Source organism: Muscardinus avellanarius, assembly GCF_963383645.1.
Source record: "Muscardinus avellanarius genome assembly, chromosome: 10".
Taxonomy (NCBI): Eukaryota; Metazoa; Chordata; class Mammalia; order Rodentia; family Gliridae; genus Muscardinus; species Muscardinus avellanarius.
Genome location: NC_137796.1, coordinates 61,738,789 through 61,766,208, shown reverse-complemented (window position 1 = coordinate 61,766,208; position 27,420 = coordinate 61,738,789). Strand labels below are relative to the sequence as shown.

At 53.3% G+C, this 27,420-nt stretch overlaps 2 protein-coding genes across 3 annotated transcripts; one reads left to right on the top strand and one right to left on the bottom strand.

Annotated features, from left to right (window-relative positions):
• Positions 1–1,996: 1,996 nt before the first annotated feature.
• Positions 1,997–9,248, top strand: PNKP (polynucleotide kinase 3'-phosphatase; the record flags this gene model as incomplete). 2 transcript variants are annotated; one of them, XM_080702965.1, is made up of 16 exons in its annotated part: positions 1,997–2,147; positions 3,338–3,384; positions 4,141–4,446; positions 5,579–5,658; positions 5,746–5,803; positions 5,899–6,006; positions 6,242–6,313; positions 7,734–7,782; positions 7,862–7,929; positions 8,002–8,094; positions 8,174–8,270; positions 8,356–8,417; positions 8,617–8,726; positions 8,811–8,898; positions 8,986–9,047; positions 9,131–9,248. In XM_080702965.1, 16 exons carry the CDS (start codon positions 1,997–1,999, stop codon positions 9,246–9,248), a joined length of 1,569 nt encoding a protein of 522 aa, XP_080559091.1. The 2 variants fall into 2 exon arrangements, with proteins under 2 accessions (XP_080559091.1, XP_080559090.1); XM_080702964.1 differs by having other exon boundaries at positions 1,997–2,149; positions 3,304–3,384.
• Positions 9,249–9,445: 197 nt separating this feature from the next.
• PTOV1 (PTOV1 extended AT-hook containing adaptor protein) lies at positions 9,446–23,413 on the bottom strand (the record flags this gene model as incomplete). Its single annotated transcript, XM_080703680.1, has 14 exons — positions 9,446–9,586; positions 10,214–10,307; positions 10,505–10,512; positions 10,588–10,785; positions 12,178–12,282; positions 12,963–13,020; positions 13,095–13,168; positions 13,271–13,360; positions 13,967–14,122; positions 17,313–17,420; positions 17,508–17,565; positions 17,637–17,719; positions 17,809–17,946; positions 23,243–23,413. The coding sequence occupies 14 exons, from the start codon at positions 23,411–23,413 to the stop codon at positions 9,446–9,448; spliced, it is 1,482 nt and encodes a 493-aa protein (XP_080559806.1).
• Between the last annotated feature and the right edge of the window lie 4,007 nt (positions 23,414–27,420).

The following is a 27,420-nucleotide window of genomic DNA, read 5'->3' as shown; positions in this document are numbered from 1 at the left end:
TCACAGGTTCGAAGCCAGCCTCAGCTACTTACTGAGGCTCTCAGCAACTTAGTGAGACCCTGTTTCCAAATAAAATATAGAATAGGTCTAAGAGAGAATAGCCCGGAGGTAGAAAGCCTCTGGGTTCCACACCAAGTACCCCCCCCCACACACACACACGTCTTACTTTATTTATTTACTTATTTAGCTGGTACTGGGGATGGAACCCTTCTACCTCAGGGCTGCACTCCCAGACCCATTTTATATTTGCAAACAGGGTCTCTCAAAGTCAGAGAGGCTGCCTTCGAACCTGCGCAATCCTCCTGTCTCTGCCTCGCAAGCGCGGGGATCACAAGCATGCGCCACCACGCCTGGCGTCTTTATTTTGAAACAGGTTCTCATTAATTTGCTGAGGCTTCCCTCGAATCTGTGATCTTCCAGCCTCAGCCTCACAAGTAGTGAAGTTTATAGGTCTGCACCACCACCACTGGTTGCTTTTACTAGCTATGTGCATTAACTCATCTTTCTCTTAAGCACATGAAATAGAAACTATTATCTCCATTTTTTTTTTTTATAACTAGGATCGAACAGATGCATTCTACCTTTGAACTACGCCTCCAGTCCCTTTTTTTTTTTGATAAAGTCTTACTACTTGTCAAGGATGTCCTCCAATCTTCCATCCTCCAGTCTAAGCCATCCAAGTACTGGGATTCCAAGCCTAGAGGAGACGACTGCAGCACTAAAGGTAAAGCAAATGAAGGGATCTACGACTAAGGTACTGGCAATGTCCACCTAATGGGAAAGAAAGCTTCCGTGTGGGGCATGGAGGAACATGCTTGTTATCCCAGCACTTGGGAGGCTGAGACAGGAGGATCGCAGGTTCGTGACCAGCCTCAGCTACTTAGTGAGGCCCTCTGCAACCTAGTGAGACCCTGTTTCTATATAAATAATGAAAAAAAAAATAGGGCTGGGGGTGCAGCTCGCAGGTAGAATGCCCCTGGGTTCAATCCCCAATACCAAAAAAACAAAACATAAACAAAAGAGCCAGGCGTGGGGGCACACGCTTGTAATCCCAGCATTTGGGAGGCTGAGACAGGATTGCGCGGATCTGAAGCCAGCCTCCGCCATTTAGGCCCTTTTTACTCAGCGAGACCCTGTTTCAAAATAAAGAATAAAAAAATAAGTCTGGGGATGTCATTCAGAGGTAGAATTCCCCTGGGTTCAATCCCCAATTCCAAGCCGGGTGTGGTGGCACACGCTTGTAATCCCTGTGCTTGGGAGGCTGAGACAGGAGGATCGCACGGGTTCGAAGTCAGCCTCACCTACTTAGTGAGGCTCTCAGCAACCTAGTGAGACCCTGTTTCCAAATAAAAATATAAAAAAGGTCTAAGAGTATAGCCCAGAGGTAGAAAGCCTCTGGATTCCACCCCCAGTACCACCAAAAAAAAAAAAAAAAAAAAAAAATCCCCAATTCCGAATAAAAAGAAAAGGAAAAAAAAAGAAAAAAAAAGAAAAGAAAGCTTCTTTCCAGTTATAACTGGAAAGGGTGAAAATAATAAAAGGTCGAAGTGGAAAAATCTGTGGACACCCCCCCCGCACTGGCGCCCGAGCCTCACTTCATAGGAGCGGGAGGCGGGGCACAGCCACGCAGACTCGCCGGCCTCGGATGGGGCGGGGCTGAGCGCCGGAGGACCAAGCACCGCCCCTTCCGGTGTGTCACTTCCGCCCGCGGATTTCGGGCCGAGGCCGCGGGCAGAACGTGTTGTCGGAAGCGGCTCCCCCTGCGAGCGGCGGGCGAAGGTGAGCGAGGGCGCGAGAGAGGCGAGAGAAGCTCTCGGCCTGGGACGAAGGGACCCGATCGCGGAGGGCTGGAGCTGCCTCGTCGTACCGGAAGTCCGAGGCCGACTCGGGGCGGGACTTCCGGAGCCTGTAGCAGAAGGAGGGGATTCCTAGAGAACAGGGCGACCTGTCACTCAGCCCTGTGCGCCCACTTCCCCCAGGCTCGCCGGCAGCCGGGATGGCCGAAGTGGAGGCCCAGGGCCGCCTGTGGTTGGAGAGCCCTCCTGGAGGGGCGCCCCCCATATTCCTGCCCGCCGATGGGCAGGCCCTGGTTCTGGGCCGGGGACCCCTGACCCAGGTTACGGACCGGAAGTGCTCCCGAAACCAAGGTGTGTGGGGCGGGCCTGCGCGGGGGCGTGGCCTGCCGCAGAGGCGGGAACGCCGCGCCCGGAAAGCTGGAGAGATGCTGGAAGCGAGCCCGGCGAGGTGGTGCGAGCTTGTCATCCCAGGACTTGGGAGGCAGAGACAGGAGGGTCGCAAGTCGAGACCCCTCTCACCAATTTAGCAAGACACTTTCAAAATAAAAAATAAAATTGGAGCCGGGCGTGGTGGCGCACGCTTCTTAATCCCAGTACCTGAGATACTGAGACAGGAGGATCACAGGTTCCGAGATAAGCCTCAGCAATTTAGACCCTCAACAACTTAGCGGGACCCTATTTCCAAACTAAAATAGGGCTGGAGGTGTAGCTCAGGAGTTGACTTCCCTGAATTCAATCCCCAGTAACAAAAATAATAATAAAATTGGGCTGGGGATGTTGTTCGGTGGTGGGACGCCCTAAATTCAATCCCCCATTAAAAAAAATAAAAATAATGGCGTGGTGCAGCCAGTCTTGAGATTGATAGGTGCCCTCTGGGTATATCAGGAAGAGAAAGGTACCTGACCTGGAAGTAGTAAGGCCACTTGACGGAGAGAGATGGAGCCAATCCCAAGAGGAAGGTTACTAGGCAGAGAGGGAAGTGCACAAGCCATCTGAAGACCTGAAATAGGCCACTACCTTGTGAAGAGAGACATAACCCTAAAGAGAAAAGTCAGGCAACATGAGTGGTAACAGGGCAAGCCGGGAACCACATATAGCCACTTTTTTTTTTTTTTCTTGTGGGTTTGGGGATGGAACCCAGGGCCATTCTGAGCTACACCTTCAGCCCTATTTTTTAGTCCTTATTTTGAAACAGGGTCTCACTGAGTTTCAAAGGGCCTCACTAAGTAGCTGAGGCTGTCCACAAACCACGATCCTCCTGTCTCAGCCTCCCGAATGCTGGGATTACAAGCGTGTGCCATCACACCTGGCTCTAGCCACACTTTTTATTGAAGGAAGAAAGAAATATCTGCCCTGTCCCTAAGCAAGTCCCCAAGAAATTCTAGGGACTCTGGCTACCCCCATTTAGAAATAAACTGCCTCCTGCTCCTTCTGGAATGGATACTGAGACCTGTTCTGTGGTTGACGCTAGCCACGCACCTAGTACCTAGGGAACCCATACACAAGGACGCAAATCCTGATTCTACCTCCTCAACCTTCAGTGGAGCTGTTTGCAGACTACAAGACCCGGAAGGTGGCAGTGAAACAGGTACCAGTGCTTCAGAAAGGGCTTCAAGGCCTTGGGCAGGTGGGGTGGCAATCCAGCAAGGATAAAGGACCAATTAGAAAACAGATTGGTATAATCCCCGCGCTTGGGAGGCTGAGACAGGAGGATCGCGCAGGTTCGAAGCCAGCCTCAGCTACTTAATGAGGCTCTCAGCAACTTAGCTAGACCCTGTTTCCAAATAAAATATAAAATAGGTCTGGGAGTATAGCCCGGAGGTAGAAAGCCTCTGCGTTCCACCCCCAGTACCACCAAAAGAAAAAAAAAGAAAATAGATTGGCACCGGTTATGGTGGCACACGCTTGAAATTCCAGCATTGGGATGCTGAGACAGGAGGATTGCAGGTTTGCACACAGCCTTAGCTACTTAGTGAAGCATGCTACAACGTAGTGAAACCCTTTTTCAAAAGTAAAGAAAAAAATAGGAATTAGGAGTGTATCTTGGAGGTAGAATGCCCCTGGGTTCCAACCCTACTACCAAAACAAAACAAAAAACTGACCAGATGAGAAACGGTGAGCCCAGGAAAGAATGGCATTGCTCTCTTCTGTAGCGTGTCTGTCTAACCCCTTTCAATGGGATGATTCTAACCTCCTAAAACCCTGATTGGTGGTACACATTGAAAAGGCGGGCCTTAAGAATGTGATTGGTACATGGAGAAAGGCAAGCTGTGCCCTGAGATATTTGATTGGGGGAGGTTCCTAGTTGGGGATGCAGTGGGCCCAAGCATCTCTTTCTCTGCAGCTAGGCATCAACCCTTCAACTGCTGGAACCCAGGAGTTGAAGCCAGGGTTGGGGGGCTCTCTGGAAGTGGGAGAAACACTGTATTTGGTCAATGGCCTACACCCACTGACCCTGCGTTGGGAAGACACCCGTACTCCAGGATCCCAGCCAGATACTCCACCTGGCACCCCTCCGGTGGTCCCAGAGGAGGAAAAGGAGGCGGATGCTGAGCCACAGAAAAAGCGGGTGCGGAAGTCATCTCCTGGATGGCAGAACTTGGCAAAGCTGTTGGTGTTCACATCACCTGGGCTGAAGCCCAGGGGCAAGGTGAGGGCCTCCCAAGTCTCTACTTTTCTGAACCTCCGTATATCCTTCTGAGCAAACTCAGAACCATTGTAAGCCCTGGGGGAATTGTAAGCTCTTGCTGACCTACAGCAGCACATACGCGGGCGCATTAGTTACTGGGCACTGAACCCAGGGGCATTCTACCTGAGCTACACCCCCAGCCTTACTTTAAACAGGCTCTTGCTAGACCTCTCAAATGAATCCGGAAATCTTGTGGCCTAATCCCTGATGGGCAGTTAGTACCCCCAAATAGCTCTGCTCTTGTCTTGTTTGTATTGTGTAACCGCCAGAGTAAGGAAGGCCAGGAGAGGAAGGTAAAGTACTTATCTCCATTTAATTTTTGTGGTACTGGAGATTGAGCCCAGAGGCATTCTACCTTCAAGCTATACCCCCAGCCCAATTATTATTATTATTATTATTTTTTTTTTTTTTTTTTTTTTTTTGCGCGGGTCTGGGGATGGAACCCAGGGGCATTTGACCTCTGGGCTACACCCTCTGCCCTATTTTTAATTATTTATTATTATTTATTATTATTATTTACTTATTTTTGGTGGTACTGGGGTTCCTGGAAACCCTTCTACCTCTGGGCTACACTCCCAGACTCATTTTTATATTTTTTTATTTGGAAACAGGGTCTCTTAAGCCAGCGAGGCTGGCTTTGAACCTGCCTGATCCTCCCGTCTCTGCCTTCTAAGCGCGGGGATTACAAGCATGTGCCACCAGCTTTTATTCTTTATTTTGAAACCAGGTCTCACTGAGTTGCAGAGGGCCTGAGTAGCTGAGGCTGTCCGTGAACTGCGATCCTCCGGTCTCAGCCTTCTGTATGCTGAGATTACAATCATACGCCATCACGCCCAGCTTCTAATCCTCATTTTAATAACTAGAAAGTGGGGTAGGGGAGCAGGAGTGATAGGAGACAATAAGAATTTCAGACTCTGTAGCCAGAAGTGTCGGCCCTGATTCCTGTTGTGACACATCCTTATGGGAAACATGCAGGCTCTGTGACCAGGTTCCCAACTCTAAGATGGGATGGTCCCTGACTCAGGGTTGGTGTGAACCAGCCTGTGAGCGAGAGGGCTGGGCTCAGTGCTGCCGTTCCTCTTGTTCTTGCTAGGTTGCGTCCTTTGATCTGGACGGGACCCTTATCACCACACGCTCTGGGAAGGTCTTTCCCACAGGCCCCAGTGACTGGAGGTGAGGAGGGGCCAGAGAGGGGAGTGGGCGAAGCCGGGAGTCCCTCTCGGGGCGCCAGGTCACTCTTCTGTTTCCCGCCCACCCTAGGATCTTGTACCCAGAGGTTCCGCGTAAGCTCCGGGAGCTGGATGCTGAGGGCTACAAGGTACGTGTGACAGGTGTGCGTACAGAGGCCAATCTGCAGCTTAGGTCGGGCCAGGTCTCTGTGAGGAGGCCCTGGTGACACCCTCTGCTCCCCAGCTAGTGATTTTCACCAACCAAATGGGCATCGGGCGAGGGAAGCTGCGTGCAGAGGAGTTCAAAGCCAAGGTGGAAGCTGTGGTGGAGAAGCTGGGGGTCCCCTTGCAGGTACGGCCAGAGGGAGGCTGAGGGGCTAGGTAGGGGGGTAGAGATGCTGGGGGTGGATAGAGACCCAGAGAGAGCTCCTGGATATATATGGCACAGGCCTCCACTGGGGTCATGCTAATAGGCACTCCTGAGCAGCTCTCCAGGGCTCGGAGAGGGAAGGGTACCGTCCAGTGTGTGCTCTAGAAGCTGAGGGCAGGGCCTCAGGTCTGCAGCTGCATCTCTGGCCCATCTGCAGGTGCTGGTGGCCACACACGCAGGCCTGTACCGGAAGCCAGTGATTGGCATGTGGGACCATCTGCAGGAGCAGGTGAGCTGTGCTTCTCTACAGCCTTCCTACCTGCTGCCTCCTTTCCCTTGCCCGGATCCTGCCCAGTGGCCTTACTCCTCTCCCTCTGATCCTTCCCATGTTTTTAGCTGTCACATCTTAGGTGTTGGCATATGAATCCAATGTTCTTAAGCTTTGAAAGTCAGTGGCTTAGCCAGGTGCTGGGGCCTGTGCCTGTAATCCCAGCTACTCAGGGGGCTGAGGCAGGAGGATCGCAAGTGTGAGGGCAGCCTTGACAATTTAGCAAGACTTTGCCTTAAAAAAAAAAAAAAAAAAAAAAAAAAAAGAGCCAGGAGTGGTAGTGCACACTTGTAATCTCAGCATTTGGGAGGCTGAGACAGGAAGATTTGGGTTCGCAGACAGCCTCAGCTACTCAGTGAGGCCCTATTTCAAAATAAAGAATAAAAAATAGGGCTGGAGGTGTAGCTCAGAGGTAGAATACCTCTGGGTTCTGTCCCCAGTACCACAAAAATAATAACTAAAAAAAAGGCTGGGGGATGCCAGGCATGGTGGCATACAATTGTAATCCCAGCATTTGGGAGGTTGAGACAGAAGGATTGCAAATTCGCAGCCAGCGTCAGCTACTACTTAGTGAGGTCCTTTGCAACTCAGTGAGACCGTTACAAACTATAGGGCTAGGGGTGTCGCTCAGAGGTAAAATGCTCCCTGGGTTCCATCCCCAATACTGCAACAACAACAACAACAAAAAAAGGCTGGAGGTACTGGACGTAGAGCACCCTGGGTTGAATCCCCAATCCCAGGAAAAAAAAAAAAAACCAACAGTGGTTGAGAGAGAAATAGCTTTCATTCATTTGTTCCTGTGTACATTTGCTATGAAGCCCGCTAATATCTTAGGTGAAAATCCTGGTGAACACAGTCAGCACGGGGTGGCTGACTAAAAACAGACTGGCATATAAAATAACTGCAGGGAGTGAAGCAAGGTAAAGCAGGGTGTGCTTTCACTGTTGGCCAGGAAGGGTTGAGATGACTACTAAGGTCTGCAGGAGGGGAGGGAGGGTGGACAAGAGGCCTTGTGTTTTTGGTGGTGAGGAGGCCTGCATGGCTGGACCTGAAGCAAGTGAGGGGAGAGTGGCAGGGTCTGGTGGGCCTCCCAGAGGACCCAGGGAGAATGGAGCCCTGGGAGGCTCTGGAGAGGGCACAGGAGCAGACGGAGTAGGAAGGGACGCCCTCTGGCGGCGGCCTGGGGGGCAGGCAGGGACTGCCTGGGGCGGGGCAGGCCAGTTGCAGCTCAGGCCTGAGACTGCTGCCGGCATCGAGGTGGAGGTGGTGAAGAGAACTGGCTGGAAGGTGGTGGGGCCTTGGGAGGTTTGAGATCCAGCAAGGCAGAGCATGTGAAGCAGCCCTTTAACGAAAGGGGTTTTCAGAACCTGCCTCTTTCCAGGGCAACGAGGACGTGCCTATCTCTATTGGGGACAGTGTGTTCGTGGGAGGTAAGGGCCTGGGGCTGCGGTGGGCGGGGCGGCCCCTCTGTGAGCTTGCTGGTGGGAAAGGGGTATCCCTGTGTTCCAGATGCTGCGGGCCGCCCAGCCAACTGGGCACCTGGACGGAAGAAAGACTTCTCTTGTGCGGACAGGCTGGTGAGCCTCCCCCCTCCCCCAGCCCCACACTGCCCTGCCTGACCCCTTCCTGACCCCTTCCCTTTGCCCCAGTTTGCACTCAATCTTGGCCTGCCCTTCGCCACGCCGGAGGAATTTTTTCTTAAGTGGCCGGTGGCCGGCTTCGACCTCCCAGCTTTTGACCCGGTAAGGCCAGGAGGAGGAGGAAGGGGGGGGGCCTCGATGTGGGGCCACAGTCTCATGCCTCTTGTCCACTCCCTCCCAGAGGACAGTCTCCTGCTCCGGGCCCCTCTGCCTCCCCGAGTCCAGCTCCCTCTTGAGTTCCAACCCAGAGGTGGTCGTCGCAGTGGGATTCCCTGGGGGTGAGAAGCCCTGACCCTGACCTCTGGATGCCGAGTGCCCCTCTGGGTCCCAGGTGCCCACTAATACCAATACCTCGCCTCACAGCTGGGAAGTCCACCTTCCTCAAGGAACATCTCGTGTCGGCGGGATATGTCCATGTGAACCGGGTATGAGGCCCTGGCTACACGGCTACATCTATTCAGCCCCAATTCTGTCCCCAGCATGCTTGTGCAGCCCAGCCACTGCTCCCTCCTGCAGCCGCTCCTCCAGGATCTCCCCTAAGGCAGTGTCCTCCCCTTTGCATCCTCTTTCCCCTGGGTCAGCCATTTCCCTGTGTGACCCAACCTGTTCTTCTTCGTCCCCTAGGACACGCTGGGCTCCTGGCAGCGCTGTGTGAGTGCATGCGAGGCAGCTCTGAAGCAAAGGAAACGGGTGGTGATTGACAACACAAATCCAGACACACCAAGCCGTGCCAGGTACTGGGGCCCTGAGGAAGGCGGGCGAGGGGGAGCAGAACAGGCAAGGGCCAGCGACACCACCTTTCTGGCCCCACCCAACAGGTATGTCCAGTGTGCCAGAGATGCGGGTGTCCCCTGCCGCTGCTTCCTCTTCCCAGCTACACTGGACCAAGCGCGCCACAACAACAGGGTGAGGTTGGGGTCTCTGGGTCTGACCACCCCAGGCCCCACTCCACCCCCCATCCTGCCCCTGATGGCTGAGCCCATCTCCCCACAGTTCCGCGAGATGACTGACTCCTCTCACGCCCAAGTGACTGATATGGTCATGTTCAGCTACAGGTAGCTGCGGGGCAGGGTGGGCGTGGGGCAGGACCTGGTGGGGTCTCCGTTCCCTCCCCTCACTGCACATCTCCGGCCTCCAGGAAGCAGTATGAGGCCCCCACTCTGGCAGAGGGCTTCTCTGCGATCCTGGAGATCCCGTTCCGGCTGCAGCTGGAGCCAAAGCTTGAGCGGCTGTACCGCCAGTTCTCCGAGGGCTGAGCCGACCAGCCCTCTCCTCACCCATACCCTGCAATAAATGCTGTTTTTTTCCCAAGAGTGGCCAGCATTTTGCTGGGAGAAAGGGTGGTCCTCTTGGGCGTGGGCTGCTTTGTTCTGGTACAGATGGAAGCTTTGGGGACATCTTCAGGTAATGAGAAACTGGACTGACTTTGTCTCCTCCCTCCGTGCACCATGGCTCAGCACCTGGTGTGCTTTACAGCTGGATCCAAGTTCACACCTAAGATACCCTGCACAGCCACTCCACTGTGGAGGGGGCGTAGGTGTTGCAGGGCCACCATGACAGACGCAGGAACTGAGAGCAGGGCACGAGTGGGTCCCTGTGACCGACACAGCTTGGCTCAAGATGATCATGAGGACAAATCTGGGGCTCAGGTTGTGTGTCACAGACTTGAACCAGGGACTGTGGGCCAGGACCAGCCTGCAGCTGAGTGGCAGACCTAGTAGTTTAGGAGGCAAAACTGCCCTGGTCCACCAGTGTTTCACAGCTAAACGAGGCCCACTGAGCCCAAAGGGAGACCAGGAGCACTGCCTTCAGGGCCCTGGCAGTGGGCTGAGCACCAAGGAGGGACATAGCCCTGTGCTTCTGGTTGTGTTTGAGCCAAACACCGGCCCCCGCAGATGAGGCCACCCCCACCATTCCCCACTTGTCACAGCTGGGCACAACCTACACCTGGTAACTTGGCAGCTCCATACTCGCTCCCAGCTTGGGTGATGGATCGCGAAGGTCAACCCCAACTAACAGCCCAGTCTTCCCTAGGAAAGTAACGAAGTGCATGTTTACTAAAGCTAGGCCTGGCTTCCGGGCTTCTCAGCCCTGGGAGAGGGAGACAGCACAGGTCTGCGGGCTGCTGCTGGGCTCTCTCCTACTATGGCGTCTGCCCAGCGTCTGGCAGTGAGCAGAGGTGGCAGGTGGGCTTTTAAAAGGCTTTATTGGGGACACGTACAGGGGTGGGGACAGTCCTTGGAGACCTCAGGATGCTGTCCTGCATGTTGCTGGGCAGTTGCAGTCCCAGGGGCCCCTGCTCAGAAGCATCTGACCTGGGGGTAGGGGACATAGTGGGAGGGGCTGGACCACAGAATTGGGATTTTGTGCCCATGCCAGGGTCACCCTGCTTTTTCCCGACTCCCCTGTCAGTTCTGAGGGTCCATCCTGCAATCTATAGGGTCTCCACTCACCAATCTCTGCAGGGGCCTCGTCTGTGACTCCTGGAGGGCCCAGCCTGGGGGGCCACTACCCCCCCATCTGCAGAGGAAGCGAGGGGGAGAGTCAGCAGCGGGGAGGGGGGCGGCGGCGGACAGGCGCTGGGGCCGGCCTCACCCCTCGCTGCTGCTGCTCCTGCTCCAGGTTCCGCTGCAGGACCTGCTGCTGGTTGGCGATGACACGCCGAATGCCATTGACAAAGTTGCTCTGGTCGTGGGGGATGAGGCCGATGAAGATCTTCTTCTCCGAGGAGTACAGGAGCATGAGCACACGAATCTCACACGAGGCTTTGTAGGAAAAGTGCACGCAGCCCGCCTGACAAGATGTGGGGTACATGTCACAGGGTGCTCATCATAGACACCCCCACACACTCCTCCCACTCCGCCCCCTCAGCTTCAAGCTGGAGCCACCGGGTGCAGTGCTGGCTTGGCAGGGCCTGCTGCCCTGCTCACTGCCAGCTGGGCCAGGAGGAGACAGGCCAAGGGCAACAGGTGGACCAGGACCGAGAGGCCCTCTGCGGAGCAGCCCACGGGTCTGCAGGTGACAAGCTCCAAGTGGGGGTCACTGCACAGTACATGAGAGCCACTGCGACGGTAGGCCCCAAAGACCACCAGCAGAGCAGCTCAGCAGCACTAAGCACGGCCTCACCTTGTGCCATGCGTCCTTCCTACCAGGGGAAAGTGAGGTGAGGGTGCAGAGGCAGGCCATCCGCTACCAGGGTGGAGCCCGGCTTGGGACCTTTGCAATAACGACAAGGACACTGCTGGGTGTGGCTGGCTGAGGGCTCCTCACAGCCATCCCTAACGGATCTCATAGGGATCACTCGACAGAGGGGAAACAGGCCTCCAGTGCCAGAAGGCCATGGGGAGCATAGGCCCTGCTTGACTGCCCCGGGACTATGGCACAGGGAACCCAGAAAGATGCTCTTCAGGACTCCTGGACAGGCCTGGCCAGTGCCCACTGCAGGCCACACAGCCCACTGGGTGCCAAGAGGGGCCAGGCAGGGGGAACACAAGCCTCCACAGATTTCCACTTGAAACTGTAAATGCGCAAGCAACCTCCAACCATGCCCTCAGATGCCAATTTCGTGGATGTTACTCCTAGACTAAAGAGAAACAGGAAGGTGACTGCTAGACAGGTAGCTTCCATGGAGCTGGCTGAGAGCTCTGAAGCACAGAAGATTATCCCTTCTCACCTCACAAAAGGGGAGCCCAAGACCCAGAGAAAAGAAAAGACTCAGCCAAAGCCCAGTAGACAAGCCAATCACCAGGTACTCTAGGACCTGGGCTGCAGGCAGACTGACTGCCCTGTCTGGGAAGGGGGTCAGGCTTGGAGCCTGTTTTCCCATGGGTAACCCTGGAGCAGGACAGCCACAAGTAGAGGCCAGGGTAGGTATTGGTGACGCTCAGTGAGTATAGCTTGCTGGGTTTAAACCCAGACAGCAGCGGAGGAACGGGCCCAGAGCCTGCACCAGCCTACTGGGTGCAAGTCGTGGCCTCTCTTCCACAGTGGTAAATCAGGGTCAGGACAGCCCAGAGTGCCCAAAGAGTCACCTGGACCCAGCACAGATGCCCGTGCACGGCCTCTGGGGAAAGCAGTGCTCATTCACTCGCTGATGGGAGGGGACCAGCTCCCATCTACCCCGGCTGGCCAGGCCTCCCCAGGCTCCAGGCTGTTACTCAGAAGCCTCTGCCCACGCTCACTCACAAAGCCGTTGTCCATGATGCGGCACAGGCTCTTCAGCGTCTCCATGTCCTTGGTGAAGTGGAACTGCACCAGGCGGGAGTTCCGGAACAGCGGCACCAGTGTGGTCTGCAGGGAAGTGAGCAGCACCATGGGCCCCTTGGCTCCATGCCCAAGTCCATGCTCCAACTCCGGTACCTGCTCTGTCTTTCCCAGCTCAGGAAACCTCCTAAGTGCTGGGACCCCAAGTCCTGCCCCTGCTGCTCTTCACCCAGTGCCCCTGCGGGCCGCCCTCTCTTCCACTCTCAGCTCTCTACTCATCCTCGGGGCTGCCACTTGGGTGCAGGCCACCCCCGCTCTGCCTCTCCTTTCCCACAGTGGCCAGCCCTAGGTCTGGGCCTCACTCAGGTACGTCCACAGGCGGCCCATGTGAGCCCACCAGGGCGCCTGCCAGCCATACTGCCCTGCTCCACAGCCTCCTGCTCCACCTGTCCGGGGCTCCTGTGGGTGTTGTCTCTCTGCTTCAGCTGACAACACAAAAGTTTTATATTTTTGGTGCTAGGGATTGAAACCGAAACATTCTAACTCCAAGCTATACCCCAACCCATTTTATTTCTTATTTTGAAACAATGCCTCACTAAGTTGCTGCGGCTGGCCTTGACCCTGCTAAGATACAACTGTGCACCACTATCCTGGCTGACACCTCAGGAGCCACCTCCTGGGGGAGTGCCTTCACTGTCCCCCACAGCCCTTAAATCTAGGCCAGTTGTCACCTGGAGTACAGTGAGGGCCAACCCTCCCCAACTCACCAGCAGCTGCTGCGGGATGAGCTGCATGTACAGCTTCCGCGGCCACTGCTCAGTCCTCCTGAGGCACAAGAGGACAGAGTCAGGAGGCTGTCTTGTGAGGACATGGCCTCTGCCCCCAATCCGAACACTCACAGGATCTCCCCTTGGTTCACGTAGACATGGGATGGCAGCCACCTCTTGGACCGACTGTTGGGCTCAGGCCTGGGCTTTGGGGTGGAGAAAGAGAGAAGCCTCAGAAACAGAAGAGAGCAGATACCCACAGCCCAGAGTTGACAACATACGTGCATCCCAAAGTCCCCAGGGCTCACCTCCTGCCACTCCATGACTCCACTCCATGCCAGGAACTTGTTGTTGACAATCTGGACAGGGCCCGAGTGGACGCCACCAGGTCCCACCACCTGTAGGAGGAGGCAGGGTGGGCCATGCAGGGCCTGGCTGCAAGGACACTTCGGTAGAAGCTCCCCAGACACCTCAACACCGTCCTGGGGCTCCTGAGCTTCCTCCTGCCCAGGCCTGTCAGCCCCAGCCCTGTCTTTCCTCCCACCACAATCTTCCCTGACTTCACAGCCCCAGGAGGATCCCAGAGCTGGTCCTACCCTTTACCTGCCTCTATAACTGGGCACCATGCAATCTGTACAAGCTAATCCATACAAGCTGGGACACTCCTGGCAGCATCATTAATAACTGGCAAGCAGAAACCAGCAAGCCCTGGTAACCCTCCAGCCTCACACCACTCCTCCCCACAATCAACAGCTCCACAAAGGCTTTCCTGCTGCCAGTGCCCACCTTCCATTGTCCCTACCGTCCCTCAAAGCCTCACTGAGAAGCGGCTGGTTCTGAGCCCCAGTGGAAAGGAGCTAGTGCCTTTGCACAGCAGCTCTGAAGATCCCACCATCAAAATGCTCCACCCACTGAGTGCAGTTGCCCCACCCGCTGAGGACCAGGGGCCGACCGGCTCGCTCCTCTCTGCCCTAGTGAAGGAAGGCTGCCGTCAGCTGGCACACCTGTTTGCGGGTAGTGATGACCTGCCGTATGGCATTGACGAAGCCGCTCTGGTCGTAGGGGATGAGGCCCATGAAGATCTTCTTCTTGGATGAGTACAGGAGCATGAGCACGCGCACCTCGCAGGGGGAGATGTGGGGGAAGAGCATGCAGCCCGCCTGGGGGAGGGCGCGGGTCAGGACACAGGCCGCTAGGGAGGAGCTGCCCACCACCCTCGACAGCCCATAACTGTCCCACCTGGGAGAGGAACAGAGGCCACCAGAACTCAAGTCTAGGCCATGGTCGCAACGACAGGCTTGCAGCTGAAAGGTGCGCTCAACAGCGGCCCATGCTGCACTGACTCCCCCTCAGCCCCCTTTCCCACCTGCCACCCCCCACCACCCTTCCCTGCCTGGACCCAGCTGATGGCAGCAACCTGGCCTGTGGCTAAGAGCACAGATGTTGGGCGACTCCTGGTTACAAGCCCAGCTCTGCTATCTCTCAGCTATGAACTAAGGCATGCCTCCTCTTGTTCTGGAACCTTCATTTCCCCATGTGTAAAACACTTTAACAACAGTGTACTACATAAATGCTCATTAAAGAGCTAGGCAACTGGGCATGGTAGCACACACTTGTAATCCCAGCATTTGGGAGGCTGAGACAAGAAGATCATGGTTCATGGCCAGTTTCAGCTACTTGGGCCCTTTGCGACTCAGTGAGACCCTGTTTCAAAATAAAGAATAAAACATAGGGCTGGGGTGTAGCTTGGAGGTAGAAGGTCCCTGGGTTCTGTCCCCAGTACTAAAAAAAAAAAAAAAAAAAAAAAGAGCTGTGCCACCACTCCCGGCTAAGACTGTTTCAAAATAAAAATAGGGCGGGGGTGTAGCTCAGAGGTAGGATGCCCCTGGACTCAATACCCAGTACACACACACACAAAATAAAAAGCTTATTAAGTGAGATACTAGATACTAATGTCTCTTTTCGACAGGAGGTAGGAGAACAAGAACCTGTGCAGTGCCTAGACAAAGAAGCCCATGCCCAACTGCACGGGGCCACCTCCTGGAACATTCTGCTCCTGCTACCAGCCTAGCTCACTCGCTCGTTTTTTTCCCCTAGATCTCTTTGTGGGGAGGAGGAGGACTGGAAATTTCACAAAGGCCCTCACACATACTAGGCACACACTTTTATTGAGTGTGGTACTGGGGATGGAACCCAGGGGCATTCTACCTCTAAGCTACACCCCCAGCCCAGTTTTTTTTTTGTGTGTGTGTGGGTCTGGGGATGGAACCCAGAGGCATGTGACCTCCAGGCTACACCCCCTGCCCAATTTCTTTTTATTCTTTATTTTGAAACCAGGTCTCACTGAGTTGCGGAGGGCCTAAGTAGCTGAGGCTGCCTGCGAACCACGATCCTCTGGTCTCAGCCTCCCAAATGCTGGGATTAGAAGCATGCGCCACCACACCCAGCTTCAGCCCTATTTTTATTTTCTGTATTTTTAATGTGTGTGTGTGTGTGTGTGTGGTACTTAGGTTCCTGGGAGCCCTTCTACCTCTGGGGTACACTCCCAGATCTATTCTTTTTTTTTTTTTTTTTTTTTTTTTTGCGGGTCTGGGGATGGAACCCAGAGGCATTTGACCTCCGAGCTATACCCCTGCCCAATTTTTTATTCTTTATTTTAAAACAGGGTCTGAGTTGCGGAGGGCCTCACTAAGTAGCTGAGGCTGTCTGCAAACTGCGATCCTCTGGTCTCAGCCTCCCAAATGCTGGGATTATAAGCATGTGCCACCACACCTGGCCCAGACCTATTTTTTATATTTTTTATTTAGAAACAGGGTCTCTTAAGCCAGCATGGCTGGCTTCGAACCAGCACAATCCTCCTGTCTCCGCCTCCCAAGCACAGGGATTACAAGCGTGCACCACCATGCCCAGCTTATTCTTTGTTTTGAAACAGGGTCTCACTGATTTGCAAAGGGCCTCACTTAAGTAGCTGAGGCTGGTCGTGAACTGGGATCCTTCTGTCTCAGCCTCCCAAATGCTGGGATTACAAGAGTATGCCACCACGCCCGGCACTAGGCACACACTCTACCACTGAACTACATCGCCAGCTTCTTGAGAAGGGGTTTCACTAAATTGTCCAGGCTGAACTTGAGCTCAGATTCTCCTGTTCAAGCTGGAATTACTGGGGTGCACCATGTGCCCAGCAGCCTAACTTCTTTTGCTCTTGGCCCCAACCCAGGGACTGCCTGCTCAAGGACTCCCTCCCTGATCACACTGTACAGGCAGCATTGCACACATATATCCTGCACACCAAGCCCTGGAGGCTTGCCACAGCAAGCTCTTGGCAAATGACCCCAAGTGGAGGGTGACCATCAGCTGAGAGACCTTGCACTGTCCAATGACCTAAAGGAAAAGGGAGCCACCTGGACACAAGGGTCTGGTGTACGTGGTATCCTTAGAGGAGGTGGCTGGGAGCGGGAGGGGGCTGGCTGTACCATAGGGCCTCGGGATGATGAGCCCAGAGCCAAGTGCCTTAGGCATCAGAGACAAGAGACTCATCCCCCCTGCCCAAGCACCTGCCACCTTTTGCAGCCAGATATCTTTCAAGGTCTTGGGTAAGGGGCCACTGTTAAGACTAGGTCCTAGAGAAAGGGTTCTCTAGGACAAAACTCCAGGCGGTTCACTTCCTGACCTGCCCAGTGTCCAAACCCAAGCGGTACCTGCTTCCACTGACTAAGGACCCAAATGTGAACCAGTTCCTATTGCAAACCAATGTACAGATGTTGCAGCTTCCCAGGGACCCAGGTAAGGCCTACTGATCACTGCACTTTACAGATGAGGAAACTATGCCCTGACAGAAACTTTCTAGCTTACTCTTTCCCCCAGCCACATCCATTTACCAAGTCCCTGCCATTTTCTGTCTCCCACAGGCTCCTGGTCCCCAACAAGACTAGCTCGGGTCCCTTTGTTCATTCCTATACAGATGACAAGTTCCGAGGCCTGGGGTAGTCTTTTTTTTTTTTTTTTTTTTTTTTTTTTTATGTGGTACTGGAGATGGAACCCAGGGCCATTCTACCTCCAAGCTATACCGCAGCCCTATTTTTTAGTCTTTTTTTTTTTTTTGCAAACAGGGTCTCACTGAGTTGCAGAGGGCCTCACTAGGTAGCTGAGGCTGTCCACAAACTGCGATCCTCAGGTCTCACCTCCCAAATGCTGGGATTTCAAGCGTGCGCCACCACACCCAGCCTGAGACAGTCTTGAGGGTTCCTTTACTCTTAGCCCCACTGAGAGTTCCTTTGAGTGTAGCTTAAAGACGGGGACTAAGATACCACAAGGGGGACAGTACCCAAGCCCTCCTGCTGGCCAACTCACAAAGCCGTTGCCCATGATGCGGCAGAGCCCCTTGAGCGAGTCGCAGTCTCTGTTGGTGAAGTGGAATTGTGCCAGCTGGGAGTTGCGGAACAGGGGGCCCAGTGTGGTCTGGAGGTGACAAGGAAACAGCTGGGTCACTGTCAGGTCCTAGGGTGCTCTGGGGGGGGGTCCTGGGGGGACTGGAGTGGGTCTCACCAGAAGCTGCTGTGGGATCAGCTGCATGATCAGCTTTTGCGGCCACTGGTCAGTCTCCCTGTGGGAAGGGAAGAGTCAGGGAGCGCTGCCTGGCCGCCAGCCCACCTAGCCCCCCGTCCTGGGACTCACAGGTTTTCGCCCTGGTTCACGTAGGCCTGGCAGGGCAGGATCCGCTTCAGCTTTGCAGCGGAGTCGGAGTAGGGTCTGCGCTTCTGTGGGGGCGAGGAGAGGTGTCACAGGATACTGTCTAGGTGCCCAGACCCGCCCTCTGAGGACCCCAGTGGAGCCATAGGCTGCTCACCTCCTGCCACTCCAGGACGCCACTCCAGGCCAGCAGCTTGTTGCTGAGCCGGTGTTCATTAACAGCCAGACCCCCGAGGGAGAGCCCGGGTGAGGAAGGCCCGATGGGACCCAGCGCCCCAAAGACCCGGGCACCTTCCTGTGGCAGAGGGGAGAGGACACTGAGGCCGGGGGACCTTCAACAATAGGCTGTTCACACATGTTCCAGAGGGGACCTCCCAATGTTCAGACCCAAATGTCCTGCTATAAACTCCCAGGATCCCTCCAAACCCCATGCCCCAACACTCAGTACCCCCAAGGCTGGCACTCACATCCTTTTCCTGCCAACCCTGCCAGCACCCCCCCAGGCTGCTGGTCACACTGGCCCAGCCTCTGGAGTCCTGAAAGCTACCCGCCTGCACTATTCCCCCAGCTGTCCTCAGTCTGGGATGCCACTCTGCCCCTTCAAGGAGGTGCCACCAACTCATCCCATGCAGCTCGAGCAGTTGGTCAGACCCAACTGAGAAGCCAGCTGTCTGGGGGAGTTTCCTGCATTCCACAGGCCTCCTGGCGGCACCACACATAGACAGCCTGGGCTCTCCACACACTGCCTGGCCCAGCCCCTCTAACGCAGAGCCTCAAAGGCTGCCCAGCACCCTCGAGAGAAAGTTCAAACTTCCTCTCTGGGTTGTGCCAACCTCTCTAAGCACAGAGCAGCCTTCATTGCTGATCCCAAGGAGGTGGAGACAAGAAACAGAGGAAAAGGGAAGGGGAGAGCATTTGGAAGAGACACGTGAAAAAACCTGGAGGGGCCTCACATACCAAAACACTTGCAAAACACCACGAAAACATTTGCACAATAAAGCCAAACCAAGCTAAGGTTCAAATTCTTCTCACAGGACACTCTATCTTTTTCAAACCAAAGACATCTCAAAGAAAATGAGGGAAGACTTCAGAAACAGCTGGGAGAAAAAAAACTGTGAATGAAAAGTTGTGTAGTGTGTGTGTGTGTGTGTGTGTGTGTGTGTGTGTACCCAGGGGAACTCTACCGCCAAGCTACACCCCCAGCCCTATTTTTTATTTTCTTTATTTTGAAATAGGGTCTCACTAGGTTGATGAGTCTCACGACTTGATGGGGCTATCCTGTAATCCTCCTGTTACAGCCTCCCAAGTACTGGGACTACAGGCATGCACCACCAAACACGGACTAAAATTTTTTCTTTACCTTTGGTACTGGAGAGTAACAAACACATGGGCATTCTACATCCAAGCTACACCTTCAACCCTTTTTATTATTATTTTTTGTACCAGAGGTGCTCTTCCTCATACATACACACATACACACACAAACCTCCCCCTGCCCCCAGTACTGGGGATGGAACTCAGGGGTGTTCTATCTCTAAGCAACCTCCAAGACCTATTTTTTTTTTATTCTTTTTTTTTTTTTTTCCTGTACTGGAATGGAACCCAGGGGCACTGTACCTCCGAGCTACAACCCCAGCCCTATTTTTATTCTTTATTTTGAAACAGAGTCTCACTGAGTTGCAAAGGACCTCAATATGTAGCTGAGGCTGTCTGCAATCCTCCGGTCTCAGCCTCCTGAATGTTGAGATTACAAGCATGCACCACCACTCCCGGCTTTATTCTCTATTTTGAAATAGGGTCTCACTGAGTTGCAAAGGGCCTCACTAAGTAGCTAAGGCTGTTCTCAAACTGTGATCCTCTTGACTCAGCCTCCCAAATGCTGGGATTACAAGAGTGGGCCACCACACCTGGTTCCCAGCCCTTTTTATATTTTATTCTGAGACAAGGCCTAACAAAATTGCTGTGCATCTCCCCAAGTTGCTGAGGCTGACTTCGAACTTGAGATACTTCTGTCTAAACTTCCTAAGTACTGGGATTACATGTGTGCCACTACAGCCAACTCTATGAATGAATTTATAAGAGTTGGTTGCCAGTCAGGTGAGTTAGTACACGCCTGTAATACCTGTACTTAGAAGGCTGAAACAGGAGGATTAAAGGTTCAAGACCAGGCTCAACCACTTAGGGAGGCCCTCAGCAACTTAATGAGACCTGTTTCAAAATTATTAAAATACAACAGAGCCAGACACAATGGTGCACGCTTGAAATCCCAGCACTTGGAAGGCTGAGACAGGAGGATTGCAGATTCACAGCCGGTGTTAGCTACTTAGTAAGACCGTTTCAAATAAAGAATAAAGCCAGGTGTGGTGGTGCACCCTTGTAATTCCAGTACTTAGGAGGCTGAAATAGGAGGATCAGATTCAGCCCCAGCTATTCAGTGAGGCCCTCTGCAACTTAGTGACTTGAGACCCTGTTTCAAAATAAAGAATAAATGAGGGGGGGGGGGTTGTAGCTTGGTAGTAGAATGCCCGGGTTCAATCTCTAGAACAAAAGAAAAAAGATGTGGTTGCTTTTCCTCATATTTTCAACAAGCCTTATAATGCACATGGAGATTTTTTTCTTTATCCCAGGAAAATCCTTATTTTGTGGGGGCTTAAAAATAAAAATCTGAAGCCTGGCGTGGTGGCACACACTTGTAATCCCAGCATTCAGAAGGTTGAGACCTGGAGGATCGCGGTGCGCGGACAGCCTCAGCTACTTAATGAGGCCCTCTGCAACTCAGTGAGACCCGGTTTCAAAATAAAGAATAAAAAATAGGAAAGGGGGTGTAGCTCGGAGGTCAAATGCCCCTGGGTTCCATCCCCAGACCCCCCCCAAAAAAATCTGAGCCGGATGTGGTGGCACACGCTTATAATCCCAGCATTCGGGAGGCTGAGACCAGAGGATCACAGTTCACAGATAGCCTCAGTTACTTAGTGAGGCCCTTTGCAACTCAGTGAGACCTGGTTTCAAAATAAAGAATAAAAAATAGGGAAGGGGGTGTAGCTCAGAGGTCGAATGCCCTCAGGTTCCATTCTCAGACCTGCAAAAAAATTAAATAAATAAATAAAAATAAAATCTGGCTGGGCATGGTGACACATGCTTATAATTCTCATAACTGTGCGGCTAAGACAGGTGGATCAAAAGTTTGAGACCAATCCAGGTGTAGTGGTGCACACTTGTAATCCCAACATTTGGGAGGCTGGAACATGAGGATCTCGGTTCACAGCCAGCTTCAGCTACTTAGTGAGGCCCTTTGCAACTCAGTGAGACCCTGTTTCAAAATAAAGAATAAATAATAGGGGCCAGATGTGGTGGCACACGCTTGTAATCCCAGCATTCAGGAGATGGAGACTGGCCATTCTCAGACAGCCTCAGCTATGCTACTTGGCCAGGCCCTTCGCAACTCAGTGAGACCCTGTTTCAAAAAATAAAAAGACTGAGAAAGAGGGCTGGGGGTATAGCTCGGAGGTAGAATGCCCCTAGGCTCCATCCCCAGTACTGAAAGAAAAAAAAAAAAAAAAGAATAAATAATAGGGCTGGGGGGTTTAGCTCGGAGGTAGAATGCCCCTGGGATCAATCCTCAGTGCCGCAAATAATAATAATAATAATAATAATAATAATAATAATAATAATAAATAGTCTGAACAAGCATGATCTCCACCTGGACAGGAAATTCTGGGTTTAGACAGTCATATAAGGTAGGAAGAGAACCATGGGACATTTTGATGTTGATACTGCTGATGTGTGCTTAAGGATTAAGTGTGTTTCAAGTACAGAATAGATGCTGAAGCCTGTGTTTGCAAGTACACACCTGGAATACTGGGTATATGTAATTAAAACATGGCTGCAGGAGGCTTGGGAAATGAAGGCCCTTTGCTGACCCACAGACCAGGAATTATTGTGCCTTGGATCTGGACTGCATATGTGCTTGGGGACAGTATACACGGCCACACCTGTATGCCCTTACTGCTCTACAGATGGGTTAACGTATGATCAGTGAACACATTAGAAACTGAAGATCAAGCAACCCATTGAAGGTGTTTCTGTCCAGGTGGTTGGATAAACCAAATATGAGCCGACAAAAGTTTGCATCTAGAGCACATAAAGACCAGGGATACTGCCTGAACCCCACATACACCTACAACTTCAGAAGGAGCACAAGAGCCAGCCATGGTGGCGCACGCTCCTAATCCCAGTACTTCGGAGGCCAAGACAAGAGGACCACTGTTCCAGGACAGCCTCAGCTACTTAGTGAGGCCCTCTGCAACTTAGTGAGACCCTGTTTCAAAATAAAATATAAAGCTGGGCGAGGTGGCGCACACTTGTAATCCCCGCACTTGGGAGGGTGAGACAGGAAGATCGCACAGGTTCGAAGCCAGCCTCAGCTACTTAGTATGGCTCTCGGCAACTTAGTGAGACCCTGTTTCCAAATAAAATAGAAAATAGGTCTGGGAGTATTGCATGGAGGTAGAAAGCCTCTGGGTTCCACCCCAAGTATCACACACACACAAAAATAATAATAATAAATAGGGCTGGAGATGAAGTTCTGGGTTCCACCCCCTGGTACCGCAAAAAAAAAAAAAAAAAAAATCATGGAGGAAGGAGGATCACAGTTAAGCACTCGGCTATGGGCAACTCTAAAGGAAATCTCACATCTAGGCAAGTGGGTTCATTTACTGTTTATTGCACGGGGAAACCCACTGGGTACTTGCAGGGAAGTTTAAAGCCTTTATTGTTTAAGTACGCAGGAAGCACTTTTGAACAACTAGACTGGAATGCTTTGGTTTTCAAACGAAAAACATCTCAAATCAAATGAGAGGGAAGGCGGTGGTGGAAGGGGTCTAGGTGTGGAGAAATAATCGAGTCCAGGCATTTTTATCTGCAATGTTTGAGATTTGCCTGGAGCAACGTGGGGCAGTGTATGGAAGTGCGCCTGAGTCCGAGGCCAGGAAAACCGCACACCTGGGCAAGCGAAAGCACGCCTCGGATGCACGTGAGATGTCGCGATGCAATATTATCGCCCCAAGTAAACCTTTTTAAGTCTTCTGAAAAGTACATTCATGTTTCGGGGCTGAGAAAATGGGCAGCCTAATGTAACTCCAAAGCTGAATATTTATGTTTAAGGTCCGGGCTCCCTGCAATCCATAAAGGCATCCCGCATCTGGGCGTGGGTGCGAATTCTGGATGCGCACGCCACAGGCGCCGCTCGGCCCCGGAGGCAACATCTGGGCGCGCGTGTGCACACCGCGAAGCCCCTCCACACGCACACACGCGCACACGCGCACACAGCTGCCCACGTCGTCAGCCCCTCCCCCGTTCCGACACCTCCGGCCAGAGAGACACCAACTTTCCAATTGGAAAAACAAGTGCGCGCGCCGCCGCCCCCCACCCGGTCTAGGCCGGCCGCGGCGTCGCGGTGACTGCGCCCCGCCCCCCGGCGCTAACAAAGGGGGCGCGCGGCGGGGGCCGCGGACAAAGGCGCCGGGAGGGGCCGCGGCGGGCGCGCGGGCGGGCGGGGCGGCGAAGGCTCTGGAAGGCGGCGGGGGGCTCACCATGGGAGGGGCCGAGCGGGCCCGGATCCGCGGCGGCTGCGGGCCCCGGAGGCCGGCGGGCCAGGAGCGCGAGCGCACGGCGCGCACCGCCAGGGCCCGCGGGGGGCGGCCGCGGCCCCCGAGGGGGCCCCCGAGGCCGGAGCGGTGCGGCGCGCGGCGCGGGCGGACCATGGCGGGCCGGCGGGCGGGCTGGGCAGCCGCGGGCCGACGGGCTCGGGCTCCACCGACTGCGGGCGCGCGGCCTGGACCCGGCGAGCCGCTCCGCGCGGGGGAAGCGCCGCCGAGGGTCGCCGCGGCCCAACCACTGCGGCGAGCGGGGGAGCGGCGCACCAACGGGCCGGAGGGGGCGTGGCCGGAGCGTACCACGGGGGGACGGGGGCGGGGGCGGGGCCAAGGGCGAGACTCCGCGAGGGGCGGGGCCGGGGCGTGCCCGGGCGGGGCCGGGGCCCTGGGGGCGGGGCCAGGGCGAGGCCTGGGCTGCCGTGGGCGGGGCCAGGGCGGGGGCGGGGCCAAGGGCGAGACCGCGGGGGCGTGGCGGGAGCCGAGAGCCTTACGAAGACGGGGGAAAGTGGCTGCGACGAGGAGATACCAAGTCAGTGTTTTAGGGAGAGACTTCACCGAGAACCCTGACACCTAGAGACGACATCAAAATCCTCAGGAAAGAAGGGAAGACGGAGTGATGGTCCTGGGGGCGACAAGACCTAGCAGGAGGCCCGGAGGCTCCGCTCGCACCTTACCAGAGAGGACTGGGAGTGTGTGTGTGTGTGACGCGGCTGGCGGGCGGGGGACCGCAGCTCCGGGCGGCCCGCGGGGTGGGCGGGGCCTCCGGCCCCTGGAAACCCCTACAGTCCCCGCCGCGCGCCCATTGGCCGCCCCAGGCTCCGCCCCTGCCACCTCCGAGGGTCCGCCGCTCAGGCCTCCTGGCTATTTGTTGATGCACATTTTCGCTCCAATAAAATTAAATGCGTACTCACTATTAGCTGTGTAAGATTCTTGCTTCAATATTTGAGTCTGATCATATCCAATCTTAAAGTGATCATGAGGACCAAGTGGACTTAATTGTTAGAATCAGTGCTTAGAGAGTACTCTTGTTAGCTTTTCTTCCTTTAAAAAAGAAAATACTCTTATTAGTACCGGGTCTGGACGATGAATATACTATGATCAAATTGCACCTGCAGTCCACTGCACTGGGGAAAATAATCACAGGTTGTGATACTTGTCAACTAGAGCAAATGCCCAGGGCAACGGGTTGGTGACCATAAGGAAACTTTAGCAAGGAAAATGACCTTCAAACAGCCTGCAATTGCAGATGGGATGGGAAGGGTGCTAAAATGAGGGAACAGGAAAGACTCAAATCCTTACAGTGGAGGTGGGAGAGGGCAAGAGCACAGTAAGGATAAAGAACTCTTGAGAAGTGAGCAAGCCAGGCGTGGTGGCACAGGCTTGTAATCCCAGCATTAGGGAGCCTGAGACCGGAGGATGGCGGTTTGCGGACAGCCTCAGCTACTACTTAGTGAGGCCCTCTGCAACTTAGTGAGACCCTGTTTCAAAATAAAGAATAAAAAATAGGGCAGGGGGTGTAGCTCAGAGGTCGGATACCCCTGGGTTCCATCCCCAGACCTGCAAAAAAAAAAAAAAAAAAAGGCCAGTAGGTTTCTGTAAGCCAGGAGAAAAAAACTGAGCTTTGATCTCACTTTGCTGGGGAATCAAGAGATTTATTTTTAGCAAGGTGCAACAATCTCATTTATGTTGTAAATGAGCCATTCAGAGAATACACAGAACACACTATAATATCTCTAGGAGAGCACAGACACAGCAGACAAGAAGGGCTTGGCTATGGAAATAGTCATCAGTATTTGAATGGATCAGACCATGAGCACGTGTGTTGTGTGCAGATTAAGACTGGCTCACTCCAGATTATCATTTTTAATTTTGGATAAATTGCTATAATACTAGATGTCAACCACTAAGCCAAGCATGGGAAGGAGGGATGGGGAGAGAATGGGGTGGGGATCGGGTGGGGGCTGACTGGGCGATGTGTGCATGTATGTCTACAAAAGTTTGTATCCCACTATGATGTATGAATATAGTGCACCAATAAAATAAAATTTAAAAAAAAAGAAAAAAAAAAAAAAAAAAAAGACTGGCTCACTCCAGCTAGGTGTGGTGGCCCACACTTGTAATCCCAGTATTTGGGAGGCTGAGACAAAAGGATCCGGGTTCGCGGCCAGCCTCAGCTATTTAGTGAGGTCCTTTGCAACTCAGTGAGACCCTGTTTCAGAATAAACCATAAAAAATAGGGCTGGGGTGTAGCTAGAAGGTAGAATACCCCCTGGGTTCCATACTGCAAAAATAAATAAATAAAATAAAGAAAGGAAGGAAGGAAGGATAAAGCCGGGTGTGGTGGTGGCACACACTTGCAATCCCAGCATTGGGGAGGCTGAGACCAGAGGATCACAGTTCACAGACATCCTCAGCTACTCAGTGAGGCCCTCTGCAACTTAGTGAGACCCTGTTTCAAAATAAAGAATAAGCCAGGCCTGGTGGCTCACACTTGTAATCCCCATGCTTGGGAGGCGGAGACAGGAGGATCGTGCATGTTCGAAGCCAGCCTCTCTGGTTTAAGAGACCCTGTTTCCAAATAAAAATATTTTAAAAATAGGTCTGGGAGTGTAGCCCGGAGGTAGAAAGGGTTCCAGAAACCCCAGTACCTCCAAAAAATAAAATAATAAAAAATAGGATGGGGGGGTAGTTCGAAGGTCAAAGACCTGCAAAAAAAAAAAAAAAAGAATAAAAAAATAGGGCAGGGGGTGTAGCTTGGAGGTAGAATGCCCTGGGTTCCATCCCCTGTACTGAAGGAAAAAAAAAAAAAAAAGACTGGCTCACTCCAATCCGGTAGCCCTCACTGCCAGGAGGACCAGAGCCCCTGAGCCCGCTGGCTTCCCCGCCCCACGGCCTCCTGCCCAATCTTGGCAGGGGTGACTAGAGCCCAGCCTTGAGCCTAGAATAGGACTTGGATTTTGGCCAAATGGTGAGTCAGTGTTCCTTGACACAGACTGCAGGTTTGATATGGACAGATACCTCCACAGCCCTGTGAGTCACACATGTCCAAGCATCCCACTGCTGGCAAGAAAAAAAATACAAGTATCTCCTTAATCTCCCCAGCCTCATTGTTCCCCATTCACATTGGCCTAAGCCCTTAGGGTCTCATGCCTACATAATGCCTCCTATCTCTTGTCACTTTTTATCTTACTCCACTTGTCAAAACTCTTCAGTGGGCCGGGCGTGGTGGCACACGCTTGTAATCCCCGCACTTGGGAGGCTGAGACAGGAGGATCGCACAGGTTCGAAGCCAGCCTCAGCAACATAGTGAAGCTCTCGGCAACTTAGTGAGACCCTGTTTCCAAATAAAATACAAAAAAAAAAAAATAGGTCTGGGAGTATAGCCCGGAGGTAGAGTATAGCCTCTGGGTTCCACCCCCAGTACCACCAAAAAAAAAAAAAAAAAAAAATCATCAGTGGCTTTCCAGTATTCTTCCTCTTCCTCCTCCTCTTCCTCCTCCCCCTCCTCCTCCTCCTTTTTCTTCTTTTTTTGTGGTGCTAGGGTTGGAACCCAGGGGCTTTTCTACCTCTGTGCTATACTCCCAGACCTATTTTATTTTTATTTTTATTTTTTGCAGGTCTGGGGATGGAACCCAGGGGCATTTGACCTCCGAGCTACATCCCCTGCCCTATTTTTTATTCTTTATTTTGAAACCTATTTTTTATTCTTTATTTTATTTATTTCACTGAGTTGCAAAGGGCCTCACTAAGTAGCTGAGGCTGTCCGTAAACCGCGATCCGCCAGTCTCAGCCTCCCAACTGATGGGATTACAAGTGTGCGCCACCATGCCCGGCTACCCCGACCTATTTTATACTATTATTTGGAAAGAGGGTCTCACTGAGTTGCTGAGAGTCTAAGTAGCTGAAGCTGGCTTCGAACCTGCGGGATCCTTCTGTCTCAGCCTCCCAAGCGGGGGTGGGGGGGGGAATTACAAGCGCGCCACGCCCAGCCCCAGTACTCTTAGAATTAATACAAACTCCTGGCTGCAGCTCCCCCGTTGCCCTCTCCAGATCTCTTACCCACTCTTCCTGCTTAATTCCTACTTAATGCCTCCCTTTCCTTCAAATTCCATCAG